The sequence below is a fragment of the Trachurus japonicus genome, chromosome 11, assembly GCF_045865225.1.
Source record: "Trachurus japonicus isolate A0001 chromosome 11, Traja_1.0".
Classification (NCBI taxonomy): domain Eukaryota; kingdom Metazoa; phylum Chordata; class Actinopteri; order Carangiformes; family Carangidae; genus Trachurus; species Trachurus japonicus.
The window spans coordinates 6,806,295-6,823,077 of record NC_140917.1 but is presented as its reverse complement, the minus strand read 5'-3'; the positions used below and the strand labels follow the sequence as shown (position 1 = coordinate 6,823,077).

General features: G+C 40.4%; 1 protein-coding gene across 1 annotated transcript; it reads right to left on the bottom strand.

Annotated features, from left to right (window-relative positions):
- Positions 1 to 356: 356 nt before the first annotated feature.
- On the bottom strand, positions 357 to 16,301 carry LOC146978072 (uncharacterized). The gene is made up of 15 exons (XM_085790475.1): positions 16,238 to 16,301; positions 15,780 to 16,046; positions 15,163 to 15,441; positions 14,294 to 14,374; positions 12,986 to 13,087; positions 12,798 to 12,815; positions 11,455 to 11,577; positions 7,190 to 7,263; positions 6,840 to 6,922; positions 3,246 to 3,346; positions 2,782 to 3,048; positions 2,303 to 2,581; positions 1,910 to 2,212; positions 1,258 to 1,437; positions 357 to 463 (listed from the first exon to the last, which is right to left on the bottom strand). The coding sequence occupies exons 1-15, from the start codon at positions 16,284 to 16,286 to the stop codon at positions 357 to 359; spliced, it is 2,313 nt and encodes a 770-aa protein (XP_085646601.1). The 5' UTR covers positions 16,287 to 16,301.
- Positions 16,302 to 16,783: the final 482 nt, after the last annotated feature.

Here is a 16,783-nt window from a genome sequence, read left to right as displayed (position 1 = left end):
CTATATTGATGGCTAATAACTGAATTTAACAAATCAAGTAGGCTAACCCATTAAGATAGCTGTTTGACCTATAGGTGCCATATGGTGCCATAGTAGAAACAGTAGGCGATCAACATCAGTTTGATTTACTGGAATGACACAGTATTGATTTCCCATCCAGATGTTTTACACCAAGTGGGGTTATAGGCTACCTACTTGTAAAAGACAGATCATGTTTGGGTGATATGAAAAATAGTAGCCTACTATAATAAAAAAAAAAAGCCAAGTTACAAAGTGAGTGAGAGAGTTCATGAGTAGCCTATGAGTGTGTGAGTAATGGGCCGGCCTGCTCGTTGGAGTCCTACACCATGCAGCTGCTAGTAGCAGCAGTCACTCAGCTGGACCTCAATGGACAGATAACAGATGTGCAGAGTCCAGTGGCCTCGGGACAACTTTGGACACTGACACTGACTCACTGACTGAGCTGAGGGAAGCAGGAGTGAACTGAGTGTGAATCTAATTGAGACAAACAAGTCCCAAGCAAGCCCCTGTCTAACATTAGGCTACCTGAATGTAGTGAATCACAGCAGCAACAGGAGGAATCACTCATTCAACTTAGTTGTCGTGAACATTTTAATTTGTTTCCAGATTAAATTTATTCAGATTTTGCTGTTAAACTTTGCTGTTCTTACTGTAGAAACATGTACTGTAGATTAGCAGTGAATAAACTCATGTTGAAAGAAATGGCAATTAAGACAGGATACAGACACCTTTTTATGTGGATAAACTTCAAATAGCCTATTCATTTGTCTTCAGAGATTATTTACAAATGGATTTTAACAGGAGAATACTTGTTAAAAATCTTTGTAGAAGATGAGTCAGGGTTCCCATGTGTCCTGGAAAACCTGGAAAATGGTTATCCAGTCATGGAAAACACATGGAAATTGAGAAAAAGTGTCAATTGCCTGGAAAAGCTTGAGTTGTCCTGGGAAATTATTTATCACATTGTTACATCAGCTACCAGAGCTCTGTTTGACTTTTTCAGACTCCACTAATGATTTATTTTCAAAAGATAAATAAGTTTTATTGTGAACCCTTGTGTGGGGTATTGTGAGTATCATCCAATCCATAGCATTGATAGTGATAATTGAGAAAGCTTCGTGATTTTGCTCTCAAATCACACCAGATTGCTGCATTTCAATTTACAATGCGCACAAATTTTCAGCTGGGGGGTTCGACCTCCCGGGCCCCCCTTTGAGGGGTTGGTCCTTGCCGTACCTTGTCTAAAGCTGAAATGACGCCACTGGTTGCAGCCTGGGCACAAACATCCACTCAGGTGCTGGACTCTCTCACCTGTCTTCTGTTTGTAGACCAGAAATCCAACGACAGAACAAACGAGGACGACGACAAGAACAACCACTGCAACAACGACGGCGATGGTCGAGTCACTGGACTTCTCTGTTCAACAAAACACAAAGAAACAAAACCATCATCACACAATGTGCAGGTGAAGCAGGTTAGAGCAGAGACTCATGTGTTCATCATGTGTCACTTACAGCTACAAGGCGACATTTATACCAGAGTGAAGTGATTTCTCTCCTTACTGTTCTCAGAACAGTTCCCAACACATTAAGGAGCTGATGTCTGTTTACATTCATCTGGTAATTTACTGCCCCCTTGTGGAGGCAGCAGGTTATTGTCTCTGGAAACTTGTCGACCATCTCTAGTTTGTGCACAGTGCTGCCCTGCTGCACTTAGTTGATGAGGTTTATTAACCAAGAGATGAGCTGGTCAGCTTTTAAACCACTGTATCTATGTTCACAACTGTTGTTGGAGATGAATTCACAGCTCAACTGTAGAACAAAGACTAAAATACCCAACAAACCACAGACATGACGTCACATTCAGGAGCTGCTGATGTCACTCTTACCCGTGTTGGTCCTGATGTGAGCTTTGTCCAGTTTGGTGACGATGTCGTCCTTCACTCCAGAGAGCTGAAACACACAGTCGTACCTCCTCCAGTCTTCAGCTTTGACTGATGAGACGTCCAGGTCAACACTCATCTGGAAGGATCCATCATGGTTGGGGAGGATCTCTCCTTGGTCCACGTCCTCATGAAGCTCCTCTCCATCTTTGGTCCAGAACATCAGGGCTCTGTGAGGGTAGAAACCTGTAGCGTGGCAGCTGACTGGAGAGGAGGGAGTCTTCTGGAGGAGAGACACTGAGGGACGGACTGGAGAGAGGAGACAAGGAGTTATGATACAGTGGTGAATCAAGCTGATGAATCGTGATCATCAAACTACATCAGGTCATGTGACTCTACCTGTTCTCAGCAGAAAGTTCTTCCCATAGTTCACATACATCTTCAGCCACTCGGGACAAATCTGAGTTAAGAAGACTGCAGTATAGCGGCTTCCACCTTTCTCAGCATCCCAAATCTGTTTGGTGACGACAGCTTGTGGTTTTGCAGCGATCCATGTCAGTGTCTTCATGTCCAGTGATATGAAGTCTTCTCCATCATAACCAAGCTGAACAAAACCATCAACTTCTCCAGTCTCATTGTCCCATTCACATCCACTGAACGACTGTAAGATGTGGACACCTGAGACAGAGACAGTTAAAGGACAGATGATGTCTCCTCTTTTAGACCTTTCTCACAGTCCTCTGCTGCTCAGGGTTCAAAAACAGATTATTTTTATTGACTACTACTAATGTTGACTGGTTATTATGTTGATGCTCAGTAGATGGACCATTGTTTAACAGCCAAAACATTAAATATAATATAAAACAGACCGTACCTACCTTCACTGTGGTTAAATTGCTGGTTGACATGTTGAATGGTGGCTCTGTGGACAGGCAGAAACTCACGACACTGACCAGCGTACCACTGAAGATGTTCAGGGTGCTCATCCAGTCCTCTTTTCATCCAGGTCTGTTTTATTTCTACTGTGGTTGTGTTGCTGTCACACTGAACAGTCTCAACGTCATCAAGCAGCGCCACGCCCACAAACTCAGGGAGGTTTGTGACTCCAGAAGACAGAGTGGAGAGAAACTTTACAGCGTGTATCACTGAGGGACAGACAGGATTTTTTATTTTAAATTTAAACCTTCATAAATGTGATATATTCAATCATCAGAGTCAGTTGAAACTCTAGTTGAGGTGAAAGTGAAACCAGGTCATGCAGCAGTGTGACGCAGTAGCTGAGCAGAAAAAAGTATGAAAAAAGAAAGTGAAGAGTTGAATAAATATTTAGATGTGATCCTACCTGCTGATGAACTGTGACAGAGAAGAAGAAACAAAATCCACGTTTTCACTTTGTTTTGCCACAGACGATCAACGGATCGATGATACAGACACTTTAACATCCTGTCCATGAATAACAAAAAAGGAGAAGTGACAAAATCCCAATATTTGTCACTATGGGCCTGAAAATAAAAAATAGAAACTGGACAAACAGGAAGTTTTTGAAGCACACAGACAGTATTAGAAGAATAAAACGGTATATACACACACACACAACCTCAATAAAAATGGAAAGAATGAAAATGACCTAAAACAATGTAATAACTATATAGTGACAACTGGTTTTCTACTCTGAAGCTTTGAGAGTGTCATCTGTATATTTAGATATGTAGATAAATGTGACATAAATATATTTTGGTAATGAAAAATGTTGTCTCTGACTTTTCACATTGATTATTTATACATTCATTTCTTTACAATCAACCTCATCTCCATAACCAATCCAGCTTTAGACTGAAATGGGACAGCCCACCTAATTAACATATGACCACAAAAATGAATACTGCAAAGAAAAGCAGAACAACATAAACAAAGCCCATGTGTTTAAATGAATGAATGAATGAATGAATGAATGAATGAATGAATGGGTGTAAATGATCAGGTAGTGACACCAAAACTTTTGCATGGAGACATTATTCAAAAAGTGAATCTTTGCTCAGTGTTCTTGATTTGTTATTGTTGTGAATGTGAGTTAAAAATAGAAACATGTTAAACAGGATTCACAACAAAGTAAGTTGTGTGGTTGAGATGAGCAACGGCAATGTGAACAATTATGTCAGGTAAAATACCACAGCTGCTGCACTTCAGACGTTATTGTCTGACCACAATGTGTCATTCTCTGATTTTAAAGTACTTTATCATTAGAATCATTATGTGTGAGGAAGTGATTTGAGTTGAACTCAGACAAGCTGAGACAGAAACAGAGGATCACAGGTGTTGAGGGTTAATGTTCTTGTTACTACTGTTAGTTGTGTGAAACCTGATAATCTTTGCAACGAGTCACAGATCGAGGAGACTCAGTTCATCTTCACGGAAGCAGTATCATGTCACAGAACATTTCATGCCCATGTGCACTGATGATGACATAATGTGCCAAAACTCCACTGAACGTCAACGTCTCAACCTTCCTCCTCGAGGAAACAACAGAGAGAAGTTTAAGTGTCTGTATCATCGGTCCTTTGTTCGTCTGGAAAAACAAAATGAAGACTTCACTGTTGTTTCTTCTTCTCTGTCACAGTTCATCAGCAGGTAGGATCACATTCAAATATTTAACTCTTCACTTTACTTTACTTTCTGCTCAACTCTGGATTTTACTCCTGCATCACACTGCTGCATGATTTGTTTTCACTTTTATCTCAACTGGATATTCAACTGAATCTGACTGAATATATCACATTTATGATGAGTTTATTTTAATATTTTTAATAAAAACCTCGTCTGTCCCACAGGGAAACACACCATAAAGTTTTTCTCTGCTGTATCATCTGGAGTTACAAACCTCCCTGAGTTTATCCGTGTTGCACTGCTTGATGACACTGAGGTGGGTCAGTGCAACAGCAACAGCAACACAGTCAAACTTAAACAGACCTGGATGAAACGAGCACTAGAGGAGCACCCTGAGCACCTGCAGCAGTTTTACACTGGACGGTGTTATGAAGAGCTGCCGCTCTCTAGGGCCAGGATTCACCAGGTCAAACAGCGTTTTAACCACAGTGGAGGTAGGTACAGTCTGTTCCGTGACATTTATGTGTGTGTGTGTGTGTGTGTATAAATAAATATGCCGGGGAAGCCAGGAGGATGAGTTTTATAACATCAGGGAGCACTGGTCCCAGCTTCTTACAACTAAATGGATACCCTAACACTAACACAAAGACAAAACATAGACACATGCAGAAGCAAAAGAGAATGTCATTCAAATATTTAATACAATGAATAAAACATATCCAACCCCTGTCTCTGTCTCAGGTGTCCACATCTTACAGTGGTTGAGTGGATGCGAATGGGACGATGAGACTGGAGAAGTTAATGGCTTTGTTCAGTATGGTTATGATGGAGAAGACTTCATATCGCTGGACCTCAAAACAGAGACATGGACGGCTCCAAAACCACAGGCTGTCGTCACCAAACTGAGTTGGGATGCTGAGAAAGGGAGAATAAAATTCAATAAGAACTTCTTCACTCAGATGTGTCCTGAGTGGCTGAAGATGTACTTGAGATATGGGAAGAACTTCCTGCTGAGAACAGGTAGAGTCACATGACCTGATGTAGTTTGATGATCACAACAATATTGATATCGACCAATCAGACTGAATAATGTCTCTCTCTCCAGTCCGTCCCTCAGTGTCTGTCCTCCAGAAGACTCCCTCCTCTCCAGTCAGCTGCCACGCTACAGGTTTCTACCCTCACAGAGCCCTGATGTTCTGGACCAAAGATGGAGAGGAGCTTCATGAGGACGTGGACCAAGGAGAGATCCTCCCCAACCATGATGGATCCTTCCAGATGAGTGTTGACCTGGACGTCTCATCAGTCAAAGCTGAAGACTGGAGGAGGTACGACTGTGTGTTTCAGCTCTCTGGAGTGAAGGACGACATCGTCACCAAACTGGACAAAGCTCACATCAGGACCAACATGGGTAAGAGATTCTGTTTTATCTACTTTGCTGACAACAAGGATTAACCATAGGTGCTATTTTTGTTGTCGATTTCTGTTTTATTTTGAAAGTACAGTGAGTATAGTATAGTGAAAAAAAACATAATTGGATTAATAATACTGGTCATTCCTCACCTGTAATCTGTACAGATCTTATTTTTTTCACCTTGTGGATGCAACATCTCCAAATTCCTTTGAATTTGGTTAAACATGTATTGATTCATTTGTGGTGGTCAGAGTTCACAGTGTGAAATGCGACACCTCCACTTTTCTGCAGATTTACATAAATTAAAGCAGAAGTAAGTGATATATTAGTGTTAATATAAGTCTTAAATAGTTATATCTTCCGACAGCAATCACTTACATAGAGTGTTTGGTCTGAAACACGGGTCTGTCAGTCACTCTGCTCTGCTCTGAGCCGAGGAGAAAACATTTATCGTATCCTACAGTTTTTTATCCAATGAGGAGAGAGAACGGCATGCAGGGCTGTGTGTGCAGCCAAGGGACGCCGTGAATGTGGCGACGTAGGGACGAGGACTGTTATGGTGCGTTCAAGGAAACTCGTATTTTTCCGACCGTGAAGTGGTACCAGTTCGATCTGGTACGAGTTCACCGGTCAGAAGTTACGAGTGGCCGTTATAGTGACTTTCACAGGTAAAACAGGTCGGAAAAACACGAGTGGGTTGCCTGGAACGCTACAAAGTCGTAAGTTGTGACTTGAAGCTGTAATTTACAATTTCAAAAGCCTGCCTGGAACGCAGCATTAGCGAAAACGACCGGATCGCTTACTTCTGCTTTAATTACTCAGTGCTGTAACTCAGAGACAGACAGACAGATTGTGACCATATTTTCACCTTGGCTGGTTGATGCAGAGGTCCAACTACAATGTCTTATTGTTTATATTCACCAGAGAAGCCCGGTTACACGTCCGTCACCGTCGTCTCTGCACTGGTTCCTCTCGCTCTCGTCCTCATTGTTGTTACTGGATTCCTGGTTTATAAGAAGAAGAAAGGTGAGAGAGAAAAACAGAAAGATTATCTGATGTAATGCCTTTTACAATACTTAAAGATCATGTTCACAGATTTTCAAAAAAAGGAATAAATGAAGGAAACAGATGAGTCCTGTTCTATCCTGACAATAAAAACTGTATGTTTTGTCTTTTCTTCTCATTTTAGCCAAACAGCCTCCACCCTGTAAGTGGAACTTATCTTACTCTAGTTTCCTTTTTTCTTTTCCAAGACAAGACATTTCTCATACCTTTTTGTTGACAGTTTCCACATGTTCTTCCGCCTTCCTCAGAACTGTCACCATGATGTCAGATGGTGACGTGCCTTAAGGCATTTATGAAAACATTCTCAGATGTTTTCCTAGGTATAAATCAAAACAATCACTTTCAGATGATTTACTAAGGAGGAATGATTTACACCGTGAAGTCAGACGGTGACGTGCCTTCGTCTGAAATCACTGTGACAGTTCTGAGGAAGGCGGAAGAACATGTGGAAACTGTCCACAAAAAGGTATGAGAAATTTCTTGTCTGGGAAAAGAAAAAAGGAAATTAATTATTTCATACGGACATAATGAACTTTCATGTTATTATCTTACTCTATTCATAATGACCTTGGACATTATGCACTTTATTATGCAACCTTTTCAGATTGTTTTCTACATGTACAGCTGAAAAAAGTTTCACATAAACTGTGTTTCTGATCTTACAGCTCCTGACAGCAGCTCTGAACTCTCTGAGAGTTTGAATCCAAAAACCTGAGAGACAAACAATCAATCAGCGGCCTCAGATTGGATGAATGCATTCGTTTTTGTGATCAGTTTGAAACATTTAACATCATGTCATGTGCTAGAGCTGAGTTAACGAGTGAGCTGAGCTATTTTGATTCTGATCACTGAGAAGTAGTTATGATATTAATGTAGCCCGGGAATTAGAAGCACACAGGACACACTTACTGGGGTTCTTGTAGCCTTCTTATTTATTTCACATCAGTTGCAAAAAAGGCTTATTTGACTGAATTTCTAAACTCAAAGTCATTCGTTCTCATCTGAGACTTTAGAGAGAACCGAAACCAAAAACATAAAAAGAAACAAAATAGCATAGGGGACAAAATACGGCAGTGGGCTATGAAGGTCTACAGAAACAACAAAATACACACGTCATTAAAATCATGACACGGTCATATTAACTCGAAAATGTGCATTCAAAATATTACCACAGTCACTTACACGCCACGCAGCGTGGAACACGGAAGCTGGAGCTTCCTGAAGCTAGTCGTTAGCCCCGGTCGACGGCTGGCATGCTACCCTCTGAAATAAATCACCAATATCTCTAAATGAGACTATATTGTCACATTCTGTTACGGCGTCTCTTACACTGTGTGCGTATTTTACCCACCAATTGAACAGAACAACAGTCTCCTCTGTTCGGCGAGACATTTCAGGCACTTGTGGCTCACATTCAGCAGAAAAGACAACAATAACCCACAATGCACCTGGCGGCTAAACCAAAATGCGCCCAACTGAACCCCAAAGCAGCTCAATGCTGCCACCTTGTGACCACTTGTTTAACTCATTTACATTTTGTTTACATTTACATTTGAAATATGACATTTAAAAGAAAGAACAAAAGAAAACAAAAACACATTATAGTACATTGGAATACATTCACCCTTAAGTGGAAAATTACACTTATGATTAATTTACCACCCGGCTACATTAATGAAATGTTAGGCTATAATGTAGCAGTAGTGTTGCAGCTATTTAATGAATGAAGGGGAGACGCTGTATAGGCACATTCATTCAAAAATTCTTCTCATCTTCCTTTGTCCTTTTTCACATTTGCATCGACACTTGAACATGGAGCACATGTTTTGTTAATAATAGAATTAACATTGGTGCATATAAAAAATATCACCATCTAAACTGATCACTTTAATGGCCTTGGTGGTTTTGAGATTGGCATTGTAACACAAAGGCCTGTGTTTTGTTGTTAATTAGTGGATATGAGAAATACGGCCTTGACAGTGACAGTGAGTTTTGATGGTTTCAGTGAATTTCACAGGAGAGAATTCACAGTTTGAAAAACTTGAACAATATGAAATCATAGTATTTGAATATAGAGGTAGGCTACTGTACTTGCTCTGTGTTGATTCAATATGAATCATGGTGAAAATTAGCAAAAAACGATTAACAGCAAAAGAAAATTGTGTGATCAAATGTGTGGTAAAAAGAGTGTCTGATATTTTATGGTAGTTGAAGTATGGCAATAACATTCATCTGTTTATTTATTTTCTTTGGTAAGAAAGGCAGTATTTAAGTGTATGATGAGAGGTTTTGGTAACAGGTGGAACCAGATAAACAGTGATGGCACTTTTTGAGTGTGCCGTGTGTTTTAAACCGTAAACCAGATGGACCACCCATGTGGTTTAGGCCAAGGCAGAAGCTAGTATCTGACTGACACCTACAGCAGGGTCTAATGACTGGTCATCTACAGCAGCCACCAAACTGCCCTGTCTTTGTTGTTGGCGTTTAACATTTTAATAAAGTCTTCACTTTTCAAAACTTTCATGTTTATCTGTGACTCTAGTGATATTTTACTGAGATATTTTACTTGATCATTCAATGTTCTCACTTGAATTTGATAAATTATCAAATACCTGGGAGTTTATGTGGACAGTGCTCTCTCCTGGTCAGATCATGTCAACTACATCTGTAATAATGTACTACAAAGTTCCTTTAGCCAGTCTGCATTTTCTATTAGGGCTGTTTGTGAATGGAACTCTATTCCAACTCACATTAGAAACATTTCAAATTATGCCTCCTTTAAACACTTTTTTAAAAAGTGGCTAATTAGTGGTCAAGACTGTGAACATTAAATTTTCCGTCATGTTGTCTGTCAGTGTATTAATTGTCTAGTATTGTTGCTTTTTGTGCATGGCCTCTAATGTGTTTAATGTTATTGTGTCTTGTGTACATTTTTTTTTCCTGTTGATGTTTGTGTTGCTGCTTAATGTTGCTTCTGTTTGAGTTGAGTTTATGTTAGTTTGTGTGTGTATGCATGGACTTTCGCTGAGCTCTCTGTCTTTTGTCCACTATTCAGATTTAGCTTTTTAATCATTGAATGTATTATTTGTATGTTGACAATCAAATCATTTTATTTTCTTTTAGGGTGACTTTTAACATCAGTCCAGGGACAACAGATGTAAAATAGCCTTTTGGCTAATTCCGGCACGTTTACATTTGTTTAAATGTTTTTATTAATGTGCATTGTCCCTGATCTTTAAACCTTTAAATAAAATAAAATAAAGTATCCACTTCCTGAGGAGACTCAGACCATTTGGAGTTAGTAGGGACATCTTACATCTGTTCTTCTGTTCCACAATTCAATCTGTCCTGCTGTACATCTGCCCAGTCTGGTCCCGTGGTCTTGCTGTCCAGCGAAAGGGCAGCAGGATACAGAGACTTTTGAGAATCTGCTCTAAGATGGTGGGTGACCCTGTTGAGAGTGGCTTCCTTTGACTGAGCACTCCCTGAGGCTGGCCAGGAAATTCACACTGAACCCTTCACATGTGCTACACAACGAGTACCAGCTCCTGCCCTCTGGGAGACACTTTACGGTTGCACGTTGTAGAGAAAACATATGTTTTCCTTTGTTCCTCATTCCTATTAAACAACCAGCGCTAGTAGCAGCCTACAATTTTAATCCTGACAAACCTACATCTTAATAAAAGACTCAAAGGTAAGATTATTTCATGCTTCTGGGTCTTCTTTCTTTAACAAAGTTAGTTACAAAAAAACAACTTCAACATTTCATGTTCTGTTATCGAACTGCTAACAGCTATATTAGATAGAAGTAAGGCAGCGTTTGAATAGCATAGTTGGCTAAATTTATTGTTGTGACCCTGGCTTCACATGTATTATCAACTCTCAGCAATCAACCAACACACATTTTAAAATGTTCTTGCAGCTGAATGACAAACTTAAACCTTTAATACGTTTCATTATTTGTGTCATTGATTTATTTTTCAATAAAATCGTCTTTCTGTGTTTTGCAGTTTTGATAATGTGATACATTCTCCTACTTACACATACACATACAGTACATACTCCTGCAATACCGTGGTTTGGCCAGGAGGTGTCACTGTTTCCAACGTTAACAGCATAGAGCCATTTCTAACAGAGCTGCTCCTGGTCAGGTGAAGCAACAGAAGCAGTGAGAAAACTTAATTACACCTCAGCATTTATTTCATCACACACAAGATGGTAACTAACCGATCATCCAGAGGAACCAGAGGGAGGAAGTCTTCAGTCACCATGGCAGCACATTTACTGAAGCTAAATAAGGATGTTATACACAGTATTGCCGCCATACGTTCGGCTGAATGGACGGGTAATTGCAAGAAAAATGTCACTGTAACTGGAGTCATAGATGAACAGGGTGGAATGAAGTTTTGAAAAGTGGGAACTTTATTGAAATGTGACAGAGCAACAACAAAGACAGAAAACCCCATCAGACATTTGATGGCTCCTGTAGATGACCAGTCTTTAGACCCTGCAGTAGGGGTCAGTCTGTTGTCAAAGATAGTATGAAGCTTCTTCACGTGGGTGATCCGTCGTGGGTGATCCGTCGGCTTAATATCTTCAGATAAACACATGGCACACTCACAAAGTGCCATCACTGTTTATCTGTTTCCACCAGTCATCAACAGCTCTGTTATCATAAACGTAAATATTACCACATGACCTGTCTCACCAAAGAAAACATGTTAACAGAATTTTATTATTTAAGGTATTTCAAAAACTAAAATAATAAAATATTTAGTTTAATAAATAATTTAATAAAATAAAATATCAGACACTCATTTACCACACATTATAATAATACACTTTTCTTTTGTCTTCTTTTTTTTTTTTTTCTTAAACCAACACTAAGTAACTTTTCAACCTTCATATAATATTTTCAGAACTTTTGTGATGGTACATCGACTTACAACAGGTGTCGACTGTATCTGTATCGCCTTCACTGGCACTAAGCAGCCTCGAGGTGGATGGAACCCCTCCACACAAAAAACTACAAATGTGCTGACTGCTTCACGGCAGACGCTACTTCCTCCTTTCCCCATTCGTTAAAAACATGGAAGTCGATGCGAACGCCTATGTGGGATTATCATGGCAGAAGCAGCAAGAAAACCAAAGCAATTAAAAGTTTTTTTCTGAGGAGACTAAAAAACTTAAGAAGGAGAGATATGCGGAATGGCTGCAGCTCCGCTCCGGCACAGTGGCGGACACGATACGCTTCTGTTCTGGTCAGTGTGTGTAGTGTGCTGCTGCCGGCTGCTGCTCCGCTGCGTCACGGCTCTGGCACCTGGCAGCCCTCCACAACACACAGAGCTTCTATTATTCTATTCTATTCACCTCTATTTCAAAATAAAATACACCGCGTTACGGCGGATCATATTTCCCACACTACACCTTGAAAATGTTGTCATGGGCTGAGGCCGACCTGAAGTCAACAGGTCAGAGGTTTTCACTACTTCTCATTCATCACAATCAGAACAGCATAACTCACTCGTTAACTCAGCTATGGCACACGGCATGATCAACATGTTAAATGTTTAAATTATGCCTTCATTTGAACTTTTCCCTCCCATCTGAGGCTGCTGATCGATTGTTTGTCTGTCAGGTTTTTGGATCCAAACTCTCAGCGAGTTCAGAGCTGCTGTCAGGAGCTGTAGGATCAGAAACACAGTTTAAGTGAAACATTTCTCAGCATTAGATGTAGAAAACAATCTAAAAAGGTAGAAAAGTGCAAATTATGACCAAGATCATTTTAAGTAGAGTAAGATAAGTTTCACTTACAGGGTGGAGGCTGTTTGTCTAAAATGAGAAAAAAAAACACAAATGTTTTAGTCACAGTTGTAAATGTCAGGATGCAACAGGACTCATCTGCTTCCTTCATTTGTTCCTTTTTTGTAAATCTTCGAACATGATTGTCAAGTATTGTAAAAGTCATTAAATCAGATAATTTTTCAGTTTTTCTCTCTCACCTTTCTTCTGTTTATAAACCATGAATCCAGTGACAGCGATGAGGATGAGAGCGAGAACAACCAGTGCAGAGATGATGGGGACAGTCGTGTCACTGGGCTTTTCTGGTGAATACAAACAATGATTTATATTTTTCAGCTCTGACTATCTGGTGAAGCGAGGAGCAAGTGACATCAGTTAGTTTATTCTAATGATGTAAGTGGTTTATTATTATGAGTTTTAAGTGAAGATTACTTACTAAATGGAAAAAAAATCTAAATACCCAACAAACCACAGACATGACGTCACATTCAGGAGCTGCTGATGTCACTCTTACCCATGTTGGTCCTGATCTGAGCTTTGTCCAGTTTGGTGACGATGTCGTCCTTCACTCCAGAGAGCTGAAACACACAGTCGTACCTCCTCCAGTCTTCAGCTTTGACTGATGAGACGTCCAGGTCAACACTCATCTGGAAGGATCCATCATGGTTGGGGAGGATCTCTCCTTGGTCCACGTCCTCATGAAGCTCCTCTCCATCTTTGGTCCAGAACATCAGGGCTCTGTGAGGGTAGAAACCTGTAGCGTGGCAGCTGACTGGAGAGGAGGGAGTCTTCTGGAGGAGAGACACTGAGGGACGGACTGAGAGAGGAGAGAGGGTAAAGAGGATTGAGAAAGATGAGAAACAATAACAGGGGGACACTGGACATATAGACGTATTTACAGTCATTTGTGTTTGCTCAGTAACTGTGGAAAACTTATGGTCAATCAACGTGACTGTGGTTGAGATGTTTTATTCTGACCCAACTGTAGGACTGATAGACATTATCATCCCTAGAGCCATGTCTACAGTGGCCATGAGGGGCCAGGACGCTGCAAACTCCACAACACAACACATTAAGAAAAACGCACTGCAAATGTCACAACACAACACATTAAGAAAAATGCGCTGTAAACTCCACAACACAATGGAAGTGTTTTCCAGGGGGACCATAATCAGAGACGGACCCACATCCTGTTGCCGGTCTGAATCAATGAATGTTCAAACCAATCTGTATTAGGACCATAGAGGACAAGTTTTTTTCAAAGAGGTAAGTGTTCTTTTAACAGACTTGTCAATACCACAGTGGCTGTGTATCACTTTCAAGTGTCCCTTGGAAACACTTCCGCTGTGTTGTGACATTTGCAGCACATTTTTCTTAATGTGTTGTGTTGTGACATTTGCAGCGCGTTTTTCTTAATGTGTTGTGTTGTGTAGTTTGCAGTGCGTTTTTCTTAATGTGTTGTGTTGTGGAGTTTGCAGCATGTTTTTCCTTATGTGTTGTGTATCTACCCTGGTTAAATGACTGACGCTTCGTACTGATGTCCACAACCATTTTATTCTCTCTGTCAAAGTTACGGAACATCGTGAAAACTGCAGCAAAACAAAACACATTTCACATACATTATTTTCACAGTATAGTTTCTTATACATGGGTACACAACTTTCAATATTCAGAATAATTACCGTGTACACCTGCTAAACCAGTGATAGACAGTCCTTTCGTCTCTTTTCCGTCTCTTTTCGTCTCCTTTCTTCTCTCCCTCTTTCTCTCCCTCTTGCCCGCTTCTCACTCACAACTTCCGGCTCACGTATTACGTGGCTCTGACAGTAACCTTTTAACAATTTTAACTTAATATTTTAATAGTGTCTAATTGCAGAACTATGATTTAACTGCAAAAGGTTTCATTATAAATTTATATAAACATAATAAAGAAAACAATTAGAAATCAAATGTGACAGTATCACTGTAACTTTTTGTGTCGCCACGGTAACCCATAGCTGTATTATGGCGACAGCTACATGTTGTGTTGTGGCATTTGCAGCGCGTTTGTCTTAATGTGTTGTGTTGTGGAGTTTGCAGCGTCCTGGCCCCTCACGGCCACCATACATGTCCATAATGATGGTCTAATAACTAATAATTAGACTTTATTTTAAATTGTAGCAAAAGGTTTCCTCTGATGATCGATCTGTACATGTGTTTACTAAAGTCAACTCATTCCTACACATTAATCTTCTGACAGTTGGTCAGGACCAACTCAGATCTTAAAACAAGGTGATGTCAGACTGAGGAGTGATGATGATACAGTGGTGATTCAGTCTGATTGGTCGATATCAATATTGTTGTGATCATCAAACTACATCAGGTCATGTGACTCTACCTGTTCTCAGCAGAACGTCCTTCCCATAGTTCACGTACGTCTTCAGCCACTCAGGGCAAATCTGAGTTAAGAAGTCCGCAATGTACTGTCTTCTCCATTTCTCAGCATCCCAACTCAGTTTGGTGACGACAGCCTGTGGTTTTGGAGCGACCCATGTCAGTGTCTTCATGTCAAATGATATGAAGTCTTCTCCATCATAACCATACTGATGAAAACCATTCATTTTTCCAGTCTCATCGTCCCATTCACATCCACTCAACCACTGTAAGATGTGGACACCTGAGACAGCGACAGTTGAAGGATGAACATTGTTAGACATTTCTCAAAGTCCTCTGCTGCTCAGGATTCAAAAACAGATGATAAATGATTTTATCTTCATATATCTATAGGAGCCATGAATAATCGGAGGACTGGATTTGTGGTTTACATTTTTGGTTTGTAATGGTTTATACATTGTCAGGCCCAACCTCAGCCTCTCAGTGACATAGTTTATTTAGGTTTCAACAATATCAGCAATGAAACACATTTGTAGTTTTACTTTGAAGAGTCAATGACACTGAATCTGTTGTTCAGCAGCAAAACAACATTAAATATAACATAATACAGACTGTACCTACCTCCACTGTGGTTAAAACGCTGATTGACCTGTTGAATCCTGGATCTTGCATCAGGCATAAATTCAAAACACTGACCAGTGTACCATTGCAGGTGTTCAGGGTGATCATCAAGTAGTCTTCTCGACCAGGTCTGTTTTGCTTCCAGTGTTTTTGAGTTTGTGTCACATTGACCAACCTGAATGTCATTAATCGATGCAACAGCCAGAAACTCAGGGAGGTTTATGACTCCAGAAGACAGAGTAGATAAAAACTCAATAGAGTGTTTCACTGTAGGACAGACAAGATTGTTATTATAAACTCTCATCATAAATTTGATATATTCAGTCAGGTTCAGTTCAGTATACTGTATTGAGATGAAAGTGAAACCAAATCATGCAGCAGTGTGACGCAGGAGGAAAACCCAGAGCTGAGCAGAAAGTGAAGTGAGGAGTTGATTAAATATTTAAATGTGATCCTACCTGCTGATGAACTGTGACAGAGAAGAAGAAACATAAGTAACTTTCCCATGTTGTTTTGTTTTGTAACTGTGTCTTCACGTGCGGAGATTGGCATTTGAGCCGTAGACTATTTGAGCAGACCCAGAGCCAGTCTATTTCTCCTCAATATTAGAAATTCTCTGGCAGACCCTTCGTGACGTCACCCGCTGGATGGTGATTGGTCCCCGACTCCCCATATGAGGTCCTGACATGGATCTATGGTTGAGTTCCAGCAGCGGTTTGAGTCTCCCTCGCTCACACGAGGGAAAGTGGGCGGGGGAGGAGTGAGAGAGTTGCCAGTAGAGTTGCTAACAGGGTGCAGCTACGGTGGCCCTGAAGTGCAAAACACAACGGCAAATCAGACAACAACGGCAAAAGAGAAAACACAACACAAAAAGAGAAAACACAACGCAAAAAGAGAAAACACAACGCAAAAAGAGAAAACACAACGCAAAAAGAGAAAACACAACGGCAAAAGAGAAAACACAACACAAAAAGAGAAAACACAACGCAAAAAGAGAAAACACA

Excerpts from the sequence above, each read along its gene's own strand:
- LOC146978072 (XM_085790475.1), bottom strand. The coding sequence starts at position 16,286 with ATGGGAAAGTTACTTATGTTTCTTCTTCTCTGTCACAGTTCATCAGCA. Across the intron at positions 16,047-16,237 it reads CTGTCACAGTTCATCAGCAG|TGAAACACTCTATTGAGTTT; the intron begins GTAGGATCACAT and ends TCTGTCCTACAG. Across the intron at positions 464-1,257 it reads TCATTTCAGCTTTAGACAAG|CTCAGTCAGTGAGTCAGTGT; the intron begins GTACGGCAAGGA and ends TGCTTCCCTCAG.